The sequence below is a fragment of the Passer domesticus genome, chromosome 12 (assembly GCF_036417665.1).
Source record: "Passer domesticus isolate bPasDom1 chromosome 12, bPasDom1.hap1, whole genome shotgun sequence".
NCBI lineage: Eukaryota > Metazoa > Chordata > Aves > Passeriformes > Passeridae > Passer > Passer domesticus.
In genome coordinates, this window is record NC_087485.1 from 17551691 (window position 1) to 17566503 (window position 14813).

At 47.4% G+C, this 14813-nt stretch overlaps 2 protein-coding genes across 4 annotated transcripts in view; one reads left to right on the forward strand and one right to left on the reverse strand.

Moving 5' to 3' along the window:
* The first annotated feature begins 5752 nt into the window (after positions 1-5752).
* LOC135279445 (peroxisomal coenzyme A diphosphatase NUDT7-like) lies at positions 5753-10300 on the forward strand. The gene is made up of 3 exons (XM_064386837.1): positions 5753-6082; positions 7461-7619; positions 9463-10300. The coding sequence occupies exons 1-3, from the start codon at positions 5768-5770 to the stop codon at positions 9844-9846; spliced, it is 858 nt and encodes a 285-aa protein (XP_064242907.1). The 5' UTR covers positions 5753-5767; the 3' UTR covers positions 9847-10300.
* Positions 10301-10744: 444 nt separating this feature from the next.
* LOC135279442 (hydrocephalus-inducing protein homolog) overlaps positions 10745-14813 on the reverse strand; it is a 31510-nt gene continuing 27441 nt past the window's right edge. For all 3 annotated transcript variants that reach the window (XM_064386830.1, XM_064386831.1, XM_064386829.1), the window contains 2 exons: positions 14539-14669; positions 10745-13952 (listed from right to left, as the gene is read on the reverse strand). In XM_064386830.1, coding sequence (XP_064242900.1) covers positions 13950-13952; positions 14539-14669 — 134 coding nt within the window. In that variant the 3' untranslated portion in view covers positions 10745-13949. The remainder of the gene's footprint in view (positions 13953-14538; positions 14670-14813) is intronic.

Consider the following 14813-nt stretch of genomic DNA (forward strand, 5'->3'; position numbering starts at 1 on the left):
GACATTTTGTTTCTCTGGGTAGCTTTTTTCTGCTTCAGTTCTTTAGTACAAACCAGAGGAGAAACCCTGAGTGACTGCAAGCAGAGCTGGGTACTCTGGGTCAGCTGCAAGGATTCACAGCTTTTCCTGACCCAGCCAGGAGATACTGGGGAGCTCATATTCCTGCTCCAAATTCAGGCAATCCCCAAAACTATGGCCAGGCAGTAAGGGCCCCATTCCCTCAGACCCCAGGAAAGGAGACTTGGTGAAAGCAAGATGAGCTTGTTCTTTTGTTGCTAGGAAGGTGCAAATATAAAAGAGCCAGTGATATTAGACCTGGTCCTACTGGCTGAGCAACTCATCCAGTCCTAGTCTTTGTGGCTAAGGGACACAAGGGAATATCCTGATTATTTCCCCAGTCTATGGCAGGCAGATAGGAGCTTGCTTTGGCTACACTCAGGATTGGAAGAGGATGCTACAGCCCTTCAGCCAAGAGTTCCTCCACCAAGCTGGGGAGCAGGCAGCTGCTAAAAGCATGGGCTTTCCCTGGAGAGCAAGGTGACAGAGAGTTCACGGTGTAGGGGCTGGAGTCCCTGCTGTTACCACAGGCAAAACAGACACCACCAAAACCTCACTGTTTTTCTGACCTGCTGCTGCCTTGCCCATGGCCTTGGCCCTGGCCTCAGCCTCAGTCCTGGCCTTGGCCTCTGCTACAGCCTTGAGCTTTGCCTGTTGAGCCTTCAGCCTCCTCTGTGCTTCATCATTCTCGGGCACCTCTGGGGGCAGCGTCTCGCCCACGGCACGTGGCGGCATCAAAAAACTCTTTTAGTACTCAGACCCTGTTTTATCGTGCTTTTTGTTTCATTAGTAGGTTTGTGGTTTGATTTGTGGTTTGGTAGTTTTCCTTGGTGCTGTTTTCCTTTTGTCTCCACCTTTTCCCAGTTACTTCGTCAGCTAGTTTCTATTTCTCCAAACTTTAGCCATTTATTGAAACCGTTTTTCCTCCCATGGAAGTTTATTGGTTCACTGTTGTTATCCCCGCCTAGGTTTTTTATTGCCAACTCTCCTTATTTGTTGAAAATTGCACCTTCCCCTGACCTCCCCCCACATGTAAGTCTTTGTTTGCCCCTTGATTGGGGTCCCAGGGGAGGAAAAGGGGAAGTTTACCATCAAATAAAGTTTCCCTGGGACCCGTGTGCGCTGCCTGTGTTTTATATTGCACCGAAACAACTGACAGCTGGGATTCAACGGAGCTCCAGGGGGAACCTGACACCCTCCACCCTTCTCATCAGCTACCCGGAGAAAGAGAAGCGGCAAGACCCCACTGCCATCCGTAGGATCTGTGTGTTGAGGGAAGGGAAACCGTATGGAAGATTCCTTTTCTTGCTTTTCATCACACAGACTCAACAAACCCATTTTCTGTCTCCTCCCTTCCTCCCAACAACACAAATTATTTAGTTTAGGTCCTCCCACAGCATGTCAGCAGTGCTGGCTTTGCCCTGGGGCTTGCCTCCATCTCCCTGGCACAAGCCTGGGAATGCTGGAGAGCTGTAAAGCTTAGGCACCATGGACATGGGGACCAGAGCTGCCTTCTCACCTTCTCGTCCTCAACAAGGTGCTGCTCATCAAAATCCAGTGAGTAAAACTTAGTGGGCAAGGAGATGGCCATTTTAAACCAGCTTGGATGCCAGGTGTGTTCCTCAAAGGTTGTACTTCCAAGCCCCAGAGCCAACAAAGGGGCTGGGAAGGGAGCCCTGGAGCGAGGTGGGCAGGAGCCCGCTGGCCGTGGTCCCAAGGCAAGGAGCTGTGCCAGGGGAGGTGTGTGGTACCTGAGAGCCACAGCTGATCTCCCGGGGCCTCAGGGAGTAGCTGGCACGTGAGGCCTCCCCGGTCAGCACCACCTCGTAGCTGGGGCCTCCCTCCACGTGGCACAGCACCGTGACATTGGAGATGGTGTTGGCATGGCCACAGAAGGTGAAGGAGACCTGCTGGCTCTCTCCTGGCTGCAGCACACCTGACAGTGGCACGATCCTGAAAGCCTGCATGGAAGACAGGAGAGACTGAGCTGTGGAGCATGGAAATGGATGCAGAAGAGCATCTTGGAGCAAAGTGCAGCTGTACCTGGAGGGGCCTATTCCCCAAACACAGCCAGAATCACCCTGATCTCATCCTGTATCCATGCCACTGACCAGTGCAGGGACCATGGGGAAAATCTTCTCCCATACACACGGATCAATGAATTAATTAGTGCATTACATGAAAGTGAACTGGGATGTCTCCCGGCAGTAGAAATTCTCTCTGATGCACAAATTGCCTTTAAAAAGCAGTTCTTACTGTTTTTAGAAAAGGAGGAGACTCAGAGTGAGAGCTCTTGGAGCTGAGACAGCCCAGCTCATCTGACTCCTGAGGCTCTTCCCCTCTCTCTCTGATTTAAATGCTGCTTTCTCAAGGTGCTACAGCAAAAGCTCCTCCATAAATTTCCTATGCACCACCTGAGGAGTTCCAGGGGGAGCAATGCCCTCCATAGGTGCTGCACAGCATCCTTGGGCAGCCCTACAGCGTGTCCTGCACAGCCTCTCCAACAACCAGCTGCTCCAGCAGCACTTTGTGATGGGCCTGCAGGGATGGGAGGCCCCTGTGTGGCCAATGCTGAGGGCCACCAGTGGCACTGGGAGCTCCAGCCCTGCTTGCCACACTGACAGTGTGCAAGTGAGACACACTCCCTCTTACTTCCTCTGCTTTGAGGGGAGTGTGTGGGAAGTCCATGGAGCACCTGAATTCCTCCAAGCCTCCTGGGAGCTGAGGGTGTTCAGGAGTTTGAGGTGGCACCTGAAAAACAAGCCATTTTCTATGCTAGGAGGAAGAGACAGCCACTTCCAAAGTCTCAGTTTGTAAGACAGCTTCAGGGCTACTGTAGGAATGTGCCCCCTATTGATGGAGTGACAAAACTATCCTTTGTCTCCCTAAAAAGGAAAAAAGCCCAGAAGTTTCTTTCCCAGATATGGTATAATTGAAAGAATAGACTCAGATAAAGGTACACACTTTACTTCAAAAAATTTCACATTCTATATGTGTTGTATTACACAAAAATTGGAAATTCCATACCCTGTGGCACCCTCAAAGCTCTGGAAGTGTGGAGAGAATGAATGCTATCCTTAAGAACCATATTACCAGATTAATTATTGAAACCAGATCAGCATTATTACGGATCAGAACTGCTCCAAGAAAGGACACAGGAGTTTCTCCCTATGAAATGTTATTTGGGTTACCTTATCTGGGAAGGAAGGAGGGTTTGCCAATGGCTGAAACTAATGACTTATATCTCAGAAATTACTTCAGGCAATTGCACTCTCTCTCACAGATCTTCGAAGAAAAGAGTTGTTATTGTTACCCCAAACATCACCTCTAGACTTTCACATACACCAGGTAAAACCAGGAGATGGGGTTCTAATTAAATCTTGGAACGATGATACCTCAACAGCAGCATGGGAAGGTCCCTGTCAGGTACTTTTAACAACTGGAACAGTCACCAGGACTGCAGAAAAAGAGCTTCTCAATCAAAGGGCCAGTGGAAGCTGCTCCCCAAACTTGGACAGTGGTACAAGGAAGTCAAAGGGCCAGTGGAAGCTGCTCCCCAAACTTGGACAGTGGTACAAGGAAGTGACTCTTAAAAGTTAATCTTCAAAAGATGACTTAATAGTGAACAGTCAAGGGCAGAACTGGACAGACCTCTGTATTTGCACCAGAGAGCCTTTTGCTCCACTCTGGGCTGCCATCCCTCGGGTGTTGAGTAGTAGGAATGTAAGGCAAACCAGACCTTGACAAAAGAGGAATAGGAAATGATGATTTAAGATTCTGGAAATTGCTGGATGGAGTGTCATGGCGTCTGTGCCTCACCTCTACATCCCTGCAGTGTGCTGTTCTAGTGCACAGAACTCAGGAAGCAGGTGTGGATACCAAGGAAGGTAATCTTTGATGCTGCAGTTACAGTCTGAGGTTTGCATCATCTGAGCAAGCATGGATGGAACTGCTGATGGAGGCACTGCACACAAGTGTATCTGCATCCTACTTGACTTGACTTGGAGGAGAACTGTGGACAGCAACGTGAACTGACAAATGAGGAACTTTTAAATGACTGAACTTAGCACTGACCAAATAAAGACTGATTAGTCTTATTTACAACTACTTCACAAAAGGGGCCAGTTTGTGCTGACCAGACAGGGTCATTAAAGCAAGGGCTTCAGCAATAAAAGGATAATAAAAAGAAAGGGTGGATTGTGAGAGACAATTGTGACATTTTGCTGAAGCCAAAAGGTTGTTAGGTTAGGTGTTAGTTCTGTGTGGTGTTTGGATTGTTTGGATTTTTCTGGTTGGTTCATTGAGTGTTGCTGTGAGCTGGGAGAGGGGTGGAGTTGAAGACCTGACTAAAAGAAGTAGGATGAGCGGGGAGGGGAGCATACATTTACAGATGACACCAAGGTGGGAACATGAGTCAATCTGTTTAGGAGGGCTCTGCAGAGGGACCTGGACAGGCTGGATAGATGCGCCAAGTCCAACAACATGAAGCTGAACAAGTCCAAGTGCCCAGCCCTGCATTTTGGCCACAACAACCCCTGCAGTGCTACAGGCTGGGGACAGAGGGGCTGCACAGTGCCCAGGCAGAAAGGGACCTGGGGGTGCTGGTCAGCAGTGACTGAACACGAGCCAGCAGAGCCCTGGTGGCCAAGACCAAATGGCTCCTGGCCTGGATCAGGAACGGCGTGGCCAGCAGGAGCAGGGAGGCCATCCTGCCCCTGCACTGGGCACTGGTGAGGCCACACCTCGAGTGCTGTGTCCAGCTCTGGGCCCTGTTTGGGAAGGACCTTGGGATGCTTGAGCACATCCAGAGGAGGCAACGAGGCTGGAGAGGGGCTGGGAACACAAACCCTGTGAGGAATGACTGAGGGAGCTGGGGGTGCTCAGCCTGGAGAAAAGGAGACTTGGGGGAGACTTTATAACTTTCTGCCTGAATGAAAGGTGGTTGTAGTCAGGTGGGGCTCGCTCTGCTCCCAGGCAACAAGTGACAGAATGAGAGGGCACAGTCTTAAGCTGTGCCAGGGGAAGTTTAGGTTAGATGTTAGAAAAAGATTCTTCACTGGAAGAGTGACTGCACGCTGGAATCGCCTGCCCAGGGTGGAGTCACCAACCCCGGACATGTTTAAAAAAAACTGGATGTGGCACTCAGTGCCATGGTTTAGTTGATGAGGAGGTGTTAGGTCATGGGGTTGGACTAGATGATCTTAAAGGTCTTTTCCAACCTAATTTGTTCTGTGATTCTGTGAAAAGTTGGTGGTCGGGAGAGAATGGAATTTCCTGAGTACCCATCCAATGGCAGAGGGTACACGGACTGCCCCAGCCAGGAAAAGGTATAAAAAGAAACCATTTCCTCGGGCAGTGGGTATGTTGGCCTCTTGGGCAAGGGAGGCACACTCCTGGCTCAGCTGAATCGTTACTAATAAGCAGTTTTCCTTTGCTTCGACCATTTGTCCCCATTGAATTGTGCCTAAAAGTTAGTGCATTTCTAACACCATGGAGGGGGAATAAGGTGATCTTTAAGGTCCGTGTTCTATGGTTCTGTGACTGGGCACGACTGCGGCCCTTTCACGGTCCTTCTCGCACCGCGGTGCCGGAGCTGGGGAGGAAGCGATGGAGCCGCCGCATGTCTGGGGCAGCGCGGGCCCGCGGCGGCCAGGACACGGCCAGAGCGGGACAGGGAAAGGGAACGGGAAAGGGAACAGGAAAGGGAGCGATGGAGCCGGCCGGTGTCGCTGTGCCGCTGCCGGGGCCGGGCCGGGCGATGGCGGCGGAGCGGGAGCGGCCGGGCCCCGTTCCCGGGCCCTGCTCAGGGCCCGCGGGGGGTGAGCGGGCCGCGGCCGGACGGTGCCGGTGCTCCGCTCTGCCCGCTCCGGGGCACGGCGCCCTGGAGAAGGCCCGGCGCCGCCTGAGGGAGTTCGATGTCGGGGACAGGTTCTGCCGCTTGCCGCTGCCCCGAGCCGCCGTGCTGCTGCCGCTCCTGGTGCGAGCGGGGCGGCTGCACCTGCTGCTCACCGTCCGCTCCCTGCAGGTACCGGGGCTCCCAGGGCTGCGATCCTTCCTTCCCTCCCGGGGAACCATCGCCGTGTGTGCCCCCAGTGCCGCCCCTCGTTCTCCAGGGCACGGCCGGCTGTTTTTACACTCCTGTCCTCCTGGTGTTCGCCTGCCAGGAGCACCGCGGAAACCCGTGACAGGAAATTATCATTGTGGGCACTGATGGCTTGCTTAACTGAGGAAACTGACCGTGCAGCGCAGCTTTGTTAAATGAGGGGTTTCAATCTGCAGTTAATATTACTCCTTTTTCCCTTTAATACATAAAAGGCAACAGCTCAAGGCTGCCAGAACTCTTTCTCCAGCATTTTGTTTTCTTTTACAACTCTTGTTTTCCATCCCTGTGTCACATCAACTGCCTGTACTCAGGAATCACTTTTTTCTGTTGCTGGGTCTTGCTTAAGAAACAAATACAGTTCCATAGCTGATACAGTGATTATAAAGGTGTTTTTTACTGATCCTTGATGCACAAGCCTACTACTGCAATGTACTTAAGGGTATCTTAGAAATAACTCCTTTTTTGATACAGTCAAGAGGGGACACAGTCTTTGATGCAATAACTAAATAATTTAATTCGTAATGAGTCAGCTGAGTCGGGTGCGTGTCTCCCTCCCCAGAGGCGAAAACACACGCACTTGGCAGTCAAATGGCAATCTTTTATCCCCTTGTGTGGCTGAGGTTGATCCCTGTCCCCTTTCCCATTGAATGGCTACTCAGGAACTCAGGCTCTTTCCAGAATGCCAACTCTTCCGTCCTTTCCCTTCTCATCCTTTTTTCTTGTTCTGGTCATGTCTTCAACCCTGCCCCTCTCCTGGTTTCTCAACAGCACCCAACAAAACATATCCCAACTATAGATAACAACAAAGAGGAAGCAGAACCAACCATTTTCGTTCTTCTACTCCGTAGTATTTTTGGGCTGAAGCAAAATGTTATTTCCTCTCTCATGGGTACATTATTTGTGTCTTTCAAAAGTTTTTGCTCTTGGAGTATTTTAATCTTGCTCTGCAAGTTGTCTGTCTGGATTCATCTGTCATTTATGCAAACAAGATGATGCAAAATGTGAACGTTGACATAAGTAGAAGTTCCAGTATGGATTACACAACACTGTACAGCTACATATATTTTCTGATAGTGAGGGTTTATGGATTAGCAGGGGATAGCCTCAGAGTTTTCTTAGGTAGCTACTCTTGCTAAGGGATGCTTCTTCTGGTCTGCAGAAACCTTAACCACCATTTCCAGCTTCTTTGACTGGAAAGATAAACATAAAGGGATGCTGCAATACCAATATGCATCTGTGTGGGTCCAATAAGAAACATAAACCTTGCTATATTTAACAGCAGTACTCCTTTACATTCTAGCTGAGAAGATCACCAGGGGAAGTGTGTTTTCCAGGAGGTAAAAGGGAAGCCACTGATAAAGATGACATTGACACTGCTCTCCGAGAAGCTAAAGAAGAAGTTGGTCTTCAGCCAGAGAAGGTGGAAGTCATCTGTAGGCTGATGCCTGGAATTGATAAAGTAAGTCAGCATGTCAGCACAGAATAAGTTTGGGTGGTTTTCACTTGTGAGGCTGGCAGTGACCTTTTCAAACCTGGAGCTGCCAGGAGGCGCCGCTTCTTCACGTGCACAGCCCGTGTGTCCAGCAGAGCCCAGGGAAAGGGTTCTTGCTCAGAGTTTGGTATTTGTGAGACCAGCTCTGGGGCACCAGTCAGTGACTCTGGAGTACCACGCTGACAGCGCTGCCCTGGCGAGAGTTCAGCAGAGAGCCACGAGTGCAGTCATGGGGCTACAGCGAGTGGGTGATGAGCAGACAGGCTGAGAGAGGTGGGCTTGCTCAGCTTGAAGGCTGCCAGGGGATTTGGCTGCTTTCTTCTTCTGGGGAGTCAGAGCATGATACCAGAACTCTTCTTGAGGCAGTAGACACAGCAGCAGCATGGACTTTTTGATGAGCTGCAAGAAAAATTCCTCTTCACCATGAGGTCAGCCCAAAAGTGGAGCAGATGTTCCTGGCAGGCTGTATAATCTCCATCCCTGGCGCTGTGCAGAGCTCACTCACCCAGGCTGCTGTAGCTTCACAGGTGTCTCCTTTGGTGTCTGCTGGCTCCAGGGCTGTGCACACAGAAAGGGAGCACCAGAGGGGATGTGCACCAGGATGGTGTGCATCATCTTCCTCCAGCAGGGAGACTCCCAGAGGTGTCTTTGGAGTGTAGGTCACCATTTGTAAATTAACAGCTTCTCAGTTTCAATAGCAGTGTTCAGTATTACATAGGATCAGTTTTCCCACAGAACAGAGGAATTGCTGCTTCTGAAGACTATTTTTGTTCACCAGGTAAAACTCTATTACTATGCCTCCTATTCTTTTATCTGTCAGCAGTACCCTCTCCCCATTAAAAAATAAATACCTACTTTTGAAATTGTATTGAAAACAGCTTTATTTAACGACTTAAATTATAATTTCTCTACAGATGACCTTAGAACCACACAGTTCAGAGGCAGTGTGTAAAAAGGATCATATTTTCCGTGTTTCCAGCCAGTTACTTCAGTCAGTAGGAGAGATGGTGTGGGTTTTGGACCATGAATATTGTGCATGTCAGATGATACTCTGCCTCCTCAATATGCACATTCCAGGCGCTTCTGGCTGGACTGAGTCTTTCCAGACTTGAATCAAATACCACAGGCACTGTTTTCCTCCTTTCTACAGGACAGTGGTCTTAATTAGTGTGAATAAGTAGAACTAGCACTGTATCCTAAAGAATTTTGGTGTTCTGTTGATGCAAACTATGATTTCAGTGATTTTGTCTTCCCATGGAAGAAATAAATAATGTGTTCCCATGTCCATAAATAATGTGTTTGAAAAAGTGTTACATTTTATGGCTAAATACACTGCAATAATATTTCTGTACCTATAGAAAAATACTTCCATATTCTGGAAAATTCCTGTATCTCGGGAAAACAATACAGAAATATGATAAAGGATAGGGAAAATTTGGAATGAAATCAGAATTAAAAACATAAATAAGGAAGACCCATGAGAGAAACCACGAGTGCCTTTTGACTTCTGTAGAAGCCTTTTGAACTGCTCTGATTATACAGGATGAGCACAGTATTTGTAAACTAATTTTTGACAAATACAAAATATTATTTCAAATTCTCAAAGTCAAATTAAATAGCTTGCCATTAGGAGACTAAATTGCATTGCAGTTAAAAATAGTTCATAGGCTTCTTGTACTCATTTTGTAACAATGCAATGTTTTTTTTAAGTAATGAACATTTTTACTTGGTACAGACATAAGTGTTTGAGAGTTTAGTTGATTTTTTAAAATTAACTTATTTATTGGGGATTTTTTTTCTCTCTTTTTAGATGAATAACTTGGTGACACCAGTTGTAGGGTTTATAGAGGATACATTCCAGGGCACTCCTAATCCAGATGAAGTGAGCGAGGTTTTTGTTGTGCCTTTGGAGTACTTTGTCAAGCCCTTGAATTACAAGACCTTCACTTATAAAACCTCCTCAGGTTACTCAACTCGTGTACACTGCTTTATATATGATGACCAGGAACATAAAAAGTCATTCAAGATATGGGGACTGACTGCCCACTTTGCTGTATTTCTTGCTCTTATAATTTCTGGAGAAAGACCTACCTTTGAAGTGGATTATGATCTTGACAACTTAATTTCATCCTCTGAGAATTACTTCACTAATTTGTATGCATCTGTACATGAAAGAAAGAAGAGTAATCTGTGACAGTTTGGTCTGGCCATTCATTTACTTTGAAAGAGGAAAAAGGAGCTTGGTTTATTTCCTTTGTACTTCTTGTTTGAAAGCTACACTTGAATTTCTTCAGAACTGGGAATTTTTAAGTTGACAATCCCCAACTGGATTAATGTAATTTTTAATCTCTTTGAAGACCTGCGAGAAGCACACAATATTTTCTGTGAAACAAACTTTCAAAAGGTCTGTTTCAGTTCCTTCTCAGTTTCAGTGCCTTTGTTCTGTGTGTTTCTGTGCTTTGCTTTGTCTATAATGAGATAATGCTATTTGATGGAATTTGTGTCTGAGTTAACCTATGAAAACTTTTGGGATCTGCCTCTTACATGTGCCATACGTGGACAACATGATTCATACAGTCTTGTCTGGTATCTTTGAGCACTTACAGAATGCACAATAAAAATACAAAAGGTTTCAGCTGCTTTCACAATCTTATTTTGTTTTCCTTGGGCTTGTGGAGGGAAGAGGGCAGGTCAGTATGTGCAATGAATTTTGGTTAATTTAACATTTCTCACGAGGCAATTCCATAGGCTATGGAAAACTTAGGATACAGGCAACAGGACTGAAGTTTGTCCCTCACCATCTTGTTATCAAATCTCACTCAGCTGCTGACAGGAGTCTTCTCCAGGACAGAAAAGTGGAGGTGAGGATTCACGAGGACAACCCACCAAACAAAGAGCAACGCAGAGAGGTTCAGAGCCTACAAAACAAGGCACTGAAGAATCCTAAGAGACCAACAGCACCCAGGAAGAGCCTCTGAACATTCAGTGGCTGAGTGCTCCATGCCAAATATTCTGCAACCTGAACACAAGATGGAGCAGTATAAATTGGAGTCAAGAAGTTGTTAGGAAAATGAATCCACAAACATCAGAAGTTTATGTCCAAAAAGGACACAGAGGAGTCCTTTTATTTTATTTGAAGAAAGGGAGAGGCCATGGGGCATTCCCCTGGGATCTCTCAAAGTTTTGGAGGACGCAGCCTCCCTTTTTATCCCAATTTCCCAGTCGCATTTCCCTTCTCTCTTTCCCCATTGGCTGAGGTACTTGAGAGGTACAGACTTCCCAATACACCTGATACAAAAGATTTCCCTCTAAGGTATAACCCTCCCTTTTCATTTTTAAATCTTATGGAATTGAGGGGCTTTTCTTCCCTATTGTTTCTTTCATCTTTCATTGTCCAGTCTTCATTTATCAGCAAACCTAAAGTTTATTTGTAAAAGCAAATACCTTTTCCATTCATCAATCAGTGGAATCCTTCCCATTGTTTCTTTTATCTCCCCGTGCTAGTTTTATCTACCAGCAGAGCCACAGCTTCTTTGTGAAGACAAATCTGCTATTCCTCTCAAAATCAATTACCATGATAGCACAATCTGGCAAGTATGTGATCACAGCTAGAAATCCCCATTCCTTGGCACAGCTGGCACGTGTGCAGTTAGTTGGGAGTCAGAGAGCTGCAAAAATGGGTGCTTGTGAGGATGCTCCTCTTGTTAAACTCAGAAGCAAAGTGGCACAATTTAGAGCAGTGATTTTCACTGTAGAATACTCCCTCTGCCTTTGGGAGTGCACCTCACAGAGGCAGCTCTTCTGGAGTATGAAATCCCATTACTGATGGAAAGTGTGCAGAAGAGAGAGGAAGGGCATCGAGCCAAGCCTTGCAGGGTTCCCTTGCACCTGGCAAGGAGCAAGTGCTGAAAGGCTCGTGCCACCCTTCCACTGTGTCACTTGAGCTCCTTGCATGTCCCAGCAGCTTCCTGGTGCCTCTGACTGCAGATCCAGCTAAGATCCAGTCATGTCCAGAGAGAAAATCCTGAAGTAGCTCCATAGGTGCTTTGTCCCTGTGAGTTCTGCAATTCCAAAGACTGTAAACCTGCAGGATATTCATAAATCTATGGGACCTGACGGGATCCACCCCAGGGTAATGAGAGAGCTGGCAGATGAGCTTACAAAGCTCATCTCCAGGACCAACAGTCCTGGCTCACTGGTGAGGTTCCGGAAGACTGGAAGCTGGCCAATGTGACACCCATTCACAAAAAGGGTGCAAAGGAGGATCCTGGTAATTATAGACCAGTCAGTCTGACCTCAGTACCTGGCAAAATAATGGAACAGTTTATATTAAGTGCCATCATGAAGAATTTACAGGATGGCCAGGGTATCAGACCCAGTCAGCATGGGTTTAGGAAGGGTAGGTCATGTTTAACCAAGCTGGTCACCTTTTATGACCAGGTAACCCGCCTAGTGGATGCAGGGAAGGCTGTAGATGTTGTTTATTTGGATTACAGCAAGGCCTTTGACACTGTCTCCCACAGCATACTCCTAGATAAGCTGGCAGCCTGTGGCTTGGACAGGAACATTCTGTGCTGGGTTAGGAACTGGCTGCATGGCCGAGCCCAGAGAGTGGTCGTGAATGGTGCTGCATCCAGCTGGAGGCGTCCCTCAGGGGTCTGTGCTGGGGCCAGTTCTGTTTAATATTTTTATTGATGATATGGATGAGGGTTTAGAGTCTTTCATTAGTAAATTTGCAGATGACACTAAGCTGGGAGCATGTGTGGATCTGGTAGAGGAACGGAGGGCTTTGCAGAGGGACTTGGAACGGTTGGATGGATGGGCAGAATCCAATGGGATGAAGTTCAACAAGTCCAAGTGCCGAGTCCTGCACTTTGGCCACAATAACCCCCTGCAGCGTTATAGGCTGGGGATGGTGTGGCTGGACAGTGCTCAGGTGGAAAGGGACCTGGGGGTGCTGGTTGACAGTCGGCTGAACATGAGCCACCAGTGTGCTCAGGTGGCCAAGAAGGCCAATGGCATCCTGGCCAGTATCAGGAATAGTGTGTCCAGCAGGAGCAGGGAGGTCATTCTTCCCCTGTACTCGGCACTGGTGAGGCCACACCTGGAGTACTGTGTCCAGTTCTGGGCCCCTCAGTTTAGGAGGGACGCTGAGATGCTTGAGCGTGTCCAAAGGAGAGCAACGAGGCTGGTGAGGGGCTTGGAACACAAGCCATATGAGGAACGACTAAGAGAGCTGGGTTTGTTTAGCCTGGAGAAGAGAAGACTCAGAGGTGACCTTATCACTCTCTACAACTTCCTGAAGGGTGGCTGTGGTGAGCTGGGGGTCAGTCTCTTTCTCCGAGCAACAACAGATAGAACAAGAGGACACAGTCTCAAGCTGCGCCAAGGGAGATACAGGTTAGACCTAAGGAGGAAGTTTTTCACAGAAAGAGTGGTCAAACACTGGAATCATCTGCCCAGGGAGGTGGTAGAGTCACCATCCCTGGATGTGTTTAAAAGGAGACTAGATGTAGCACTTAGTGCCATGACCTAGTTGAGGTATAAGATAGGATGGGTTGGACTCTATGATCTTGAAGTTCTCTTCCAACCTAGAGATTCTGTGATTCTGTGATTCTGTTTCTAGCCAAAGCTGCTCATATTATAGCTCTGTAGACCTGCTTATATTTTATACTGCTTTGACAATATTGAGATTCTGTATCAGCATTAAGTTTAGTCATAATGATGCACATAATCAGTGTCATACATCTCACACCTGACCACGAGACTTCAGAGTCTGCCACTATAATCCCCAGTGTTATCTGGGCCGAAGTCCCACCAAGGTAACGTGTTTGCTATCAGACTGTCATCCATGGTCATCATAAGGGTGTCACTGGCTTCATGATGTGGTTCAGAGTATTAGCTATCCAATTCCAGTGGAAGGGACATGGTGGGACTTCAAGTAGAGGTTAAGGCTGGCTATAATAGCTCCAGGTGCTTCACAGAGGTGGAAGGAATCCAGTTCTCTGTCCTGAAAAGCTTCATCTGGGAGAAGAGGAAGGCTGCGCAGGATCTCATGAAATTTGCACCATGCCTGGGCAGAGTTCAGCATTCACAGATTTCTTCCCAGAAGACATAATTTTCCCTGCTTTATTGGTAAATGAGGTGGGCCAATGCCAATCCTCGAGGTTCTTATGGCTCAGTAGGTTCTTCAAAGAGCTTCCCAGTTTTCCATGAACTTCTCAAGGTTTGTCTTCTGAAGAATATTTAGATGATTCAGTTTCTTTATCCTCAGCTGAAATCTCAAGGTTGGCAGTATCACTGGAGAAGAAGCCATGTCATTCCCATTATAAAACTATAGAAATAGGCTTTTGTTTTTAAACAATATTTTTTTCCGCTTAACCTCTGCATTCCAGAACAGGAGAGAAATGCTTTGTGGAATCATACACCAATAAAAAAGTAAATGAGGGCTATCATGAAAAAGGCCATTTGTAGACCACAAAGTTCACCAGTTCAGTTGCCCTTCTTGCCATTTACACAGCTAATGAAGGGGAGTTTGCTAGTGCTTGGCCCTTCACTGACTCTGAATATTCTGCTCACTTTATAGGTATAAACACTTGAATACAAATATTTCTCTCAGTCATAAAAGAGAACACACCACAAGCTCTCCAAATTCAGCAAGTGGCCCAGAAATCTTATAATCTGATTATGGCAGTATCTGTCTGAGAGCTCAAAGTATGGAGCATGGGCTGGCCACAAGCAAAGGCAACTTTGAGGGAGGGAGCACAGCTGCTACTCCTCCAATTTCCCAAGTGGGAATAACCCTCCCACCTCTTCCACCAGACCCAGGATGCTGCTGGGGGAGCCCCTCAGCTGAAGAGCCCCTGGGGAGATGTTGGACACTAGCCTGTCGTTCAGCTGTGACAATCAGTGACTCCATCAGTGACTCCACCAGTGACTCCATGGCAACAGATGATTCATCACTTTCCTTTTCTTCCTTCTCTGGGTTTTCTTCTTCCTCTTCCAGTATCTTCTCCTCTTTTGAAGGAAAAAAATATCCATGAATAGAAGACGAGGCACATTGCCAATCCCATTTAAGCTGAGAAGTCCCACTTCCCCAACACTGGCCTCTCCCAGAAACAATGGATGCTGCTGCTCCTCTCTAACTCCTCGTGTTCATTC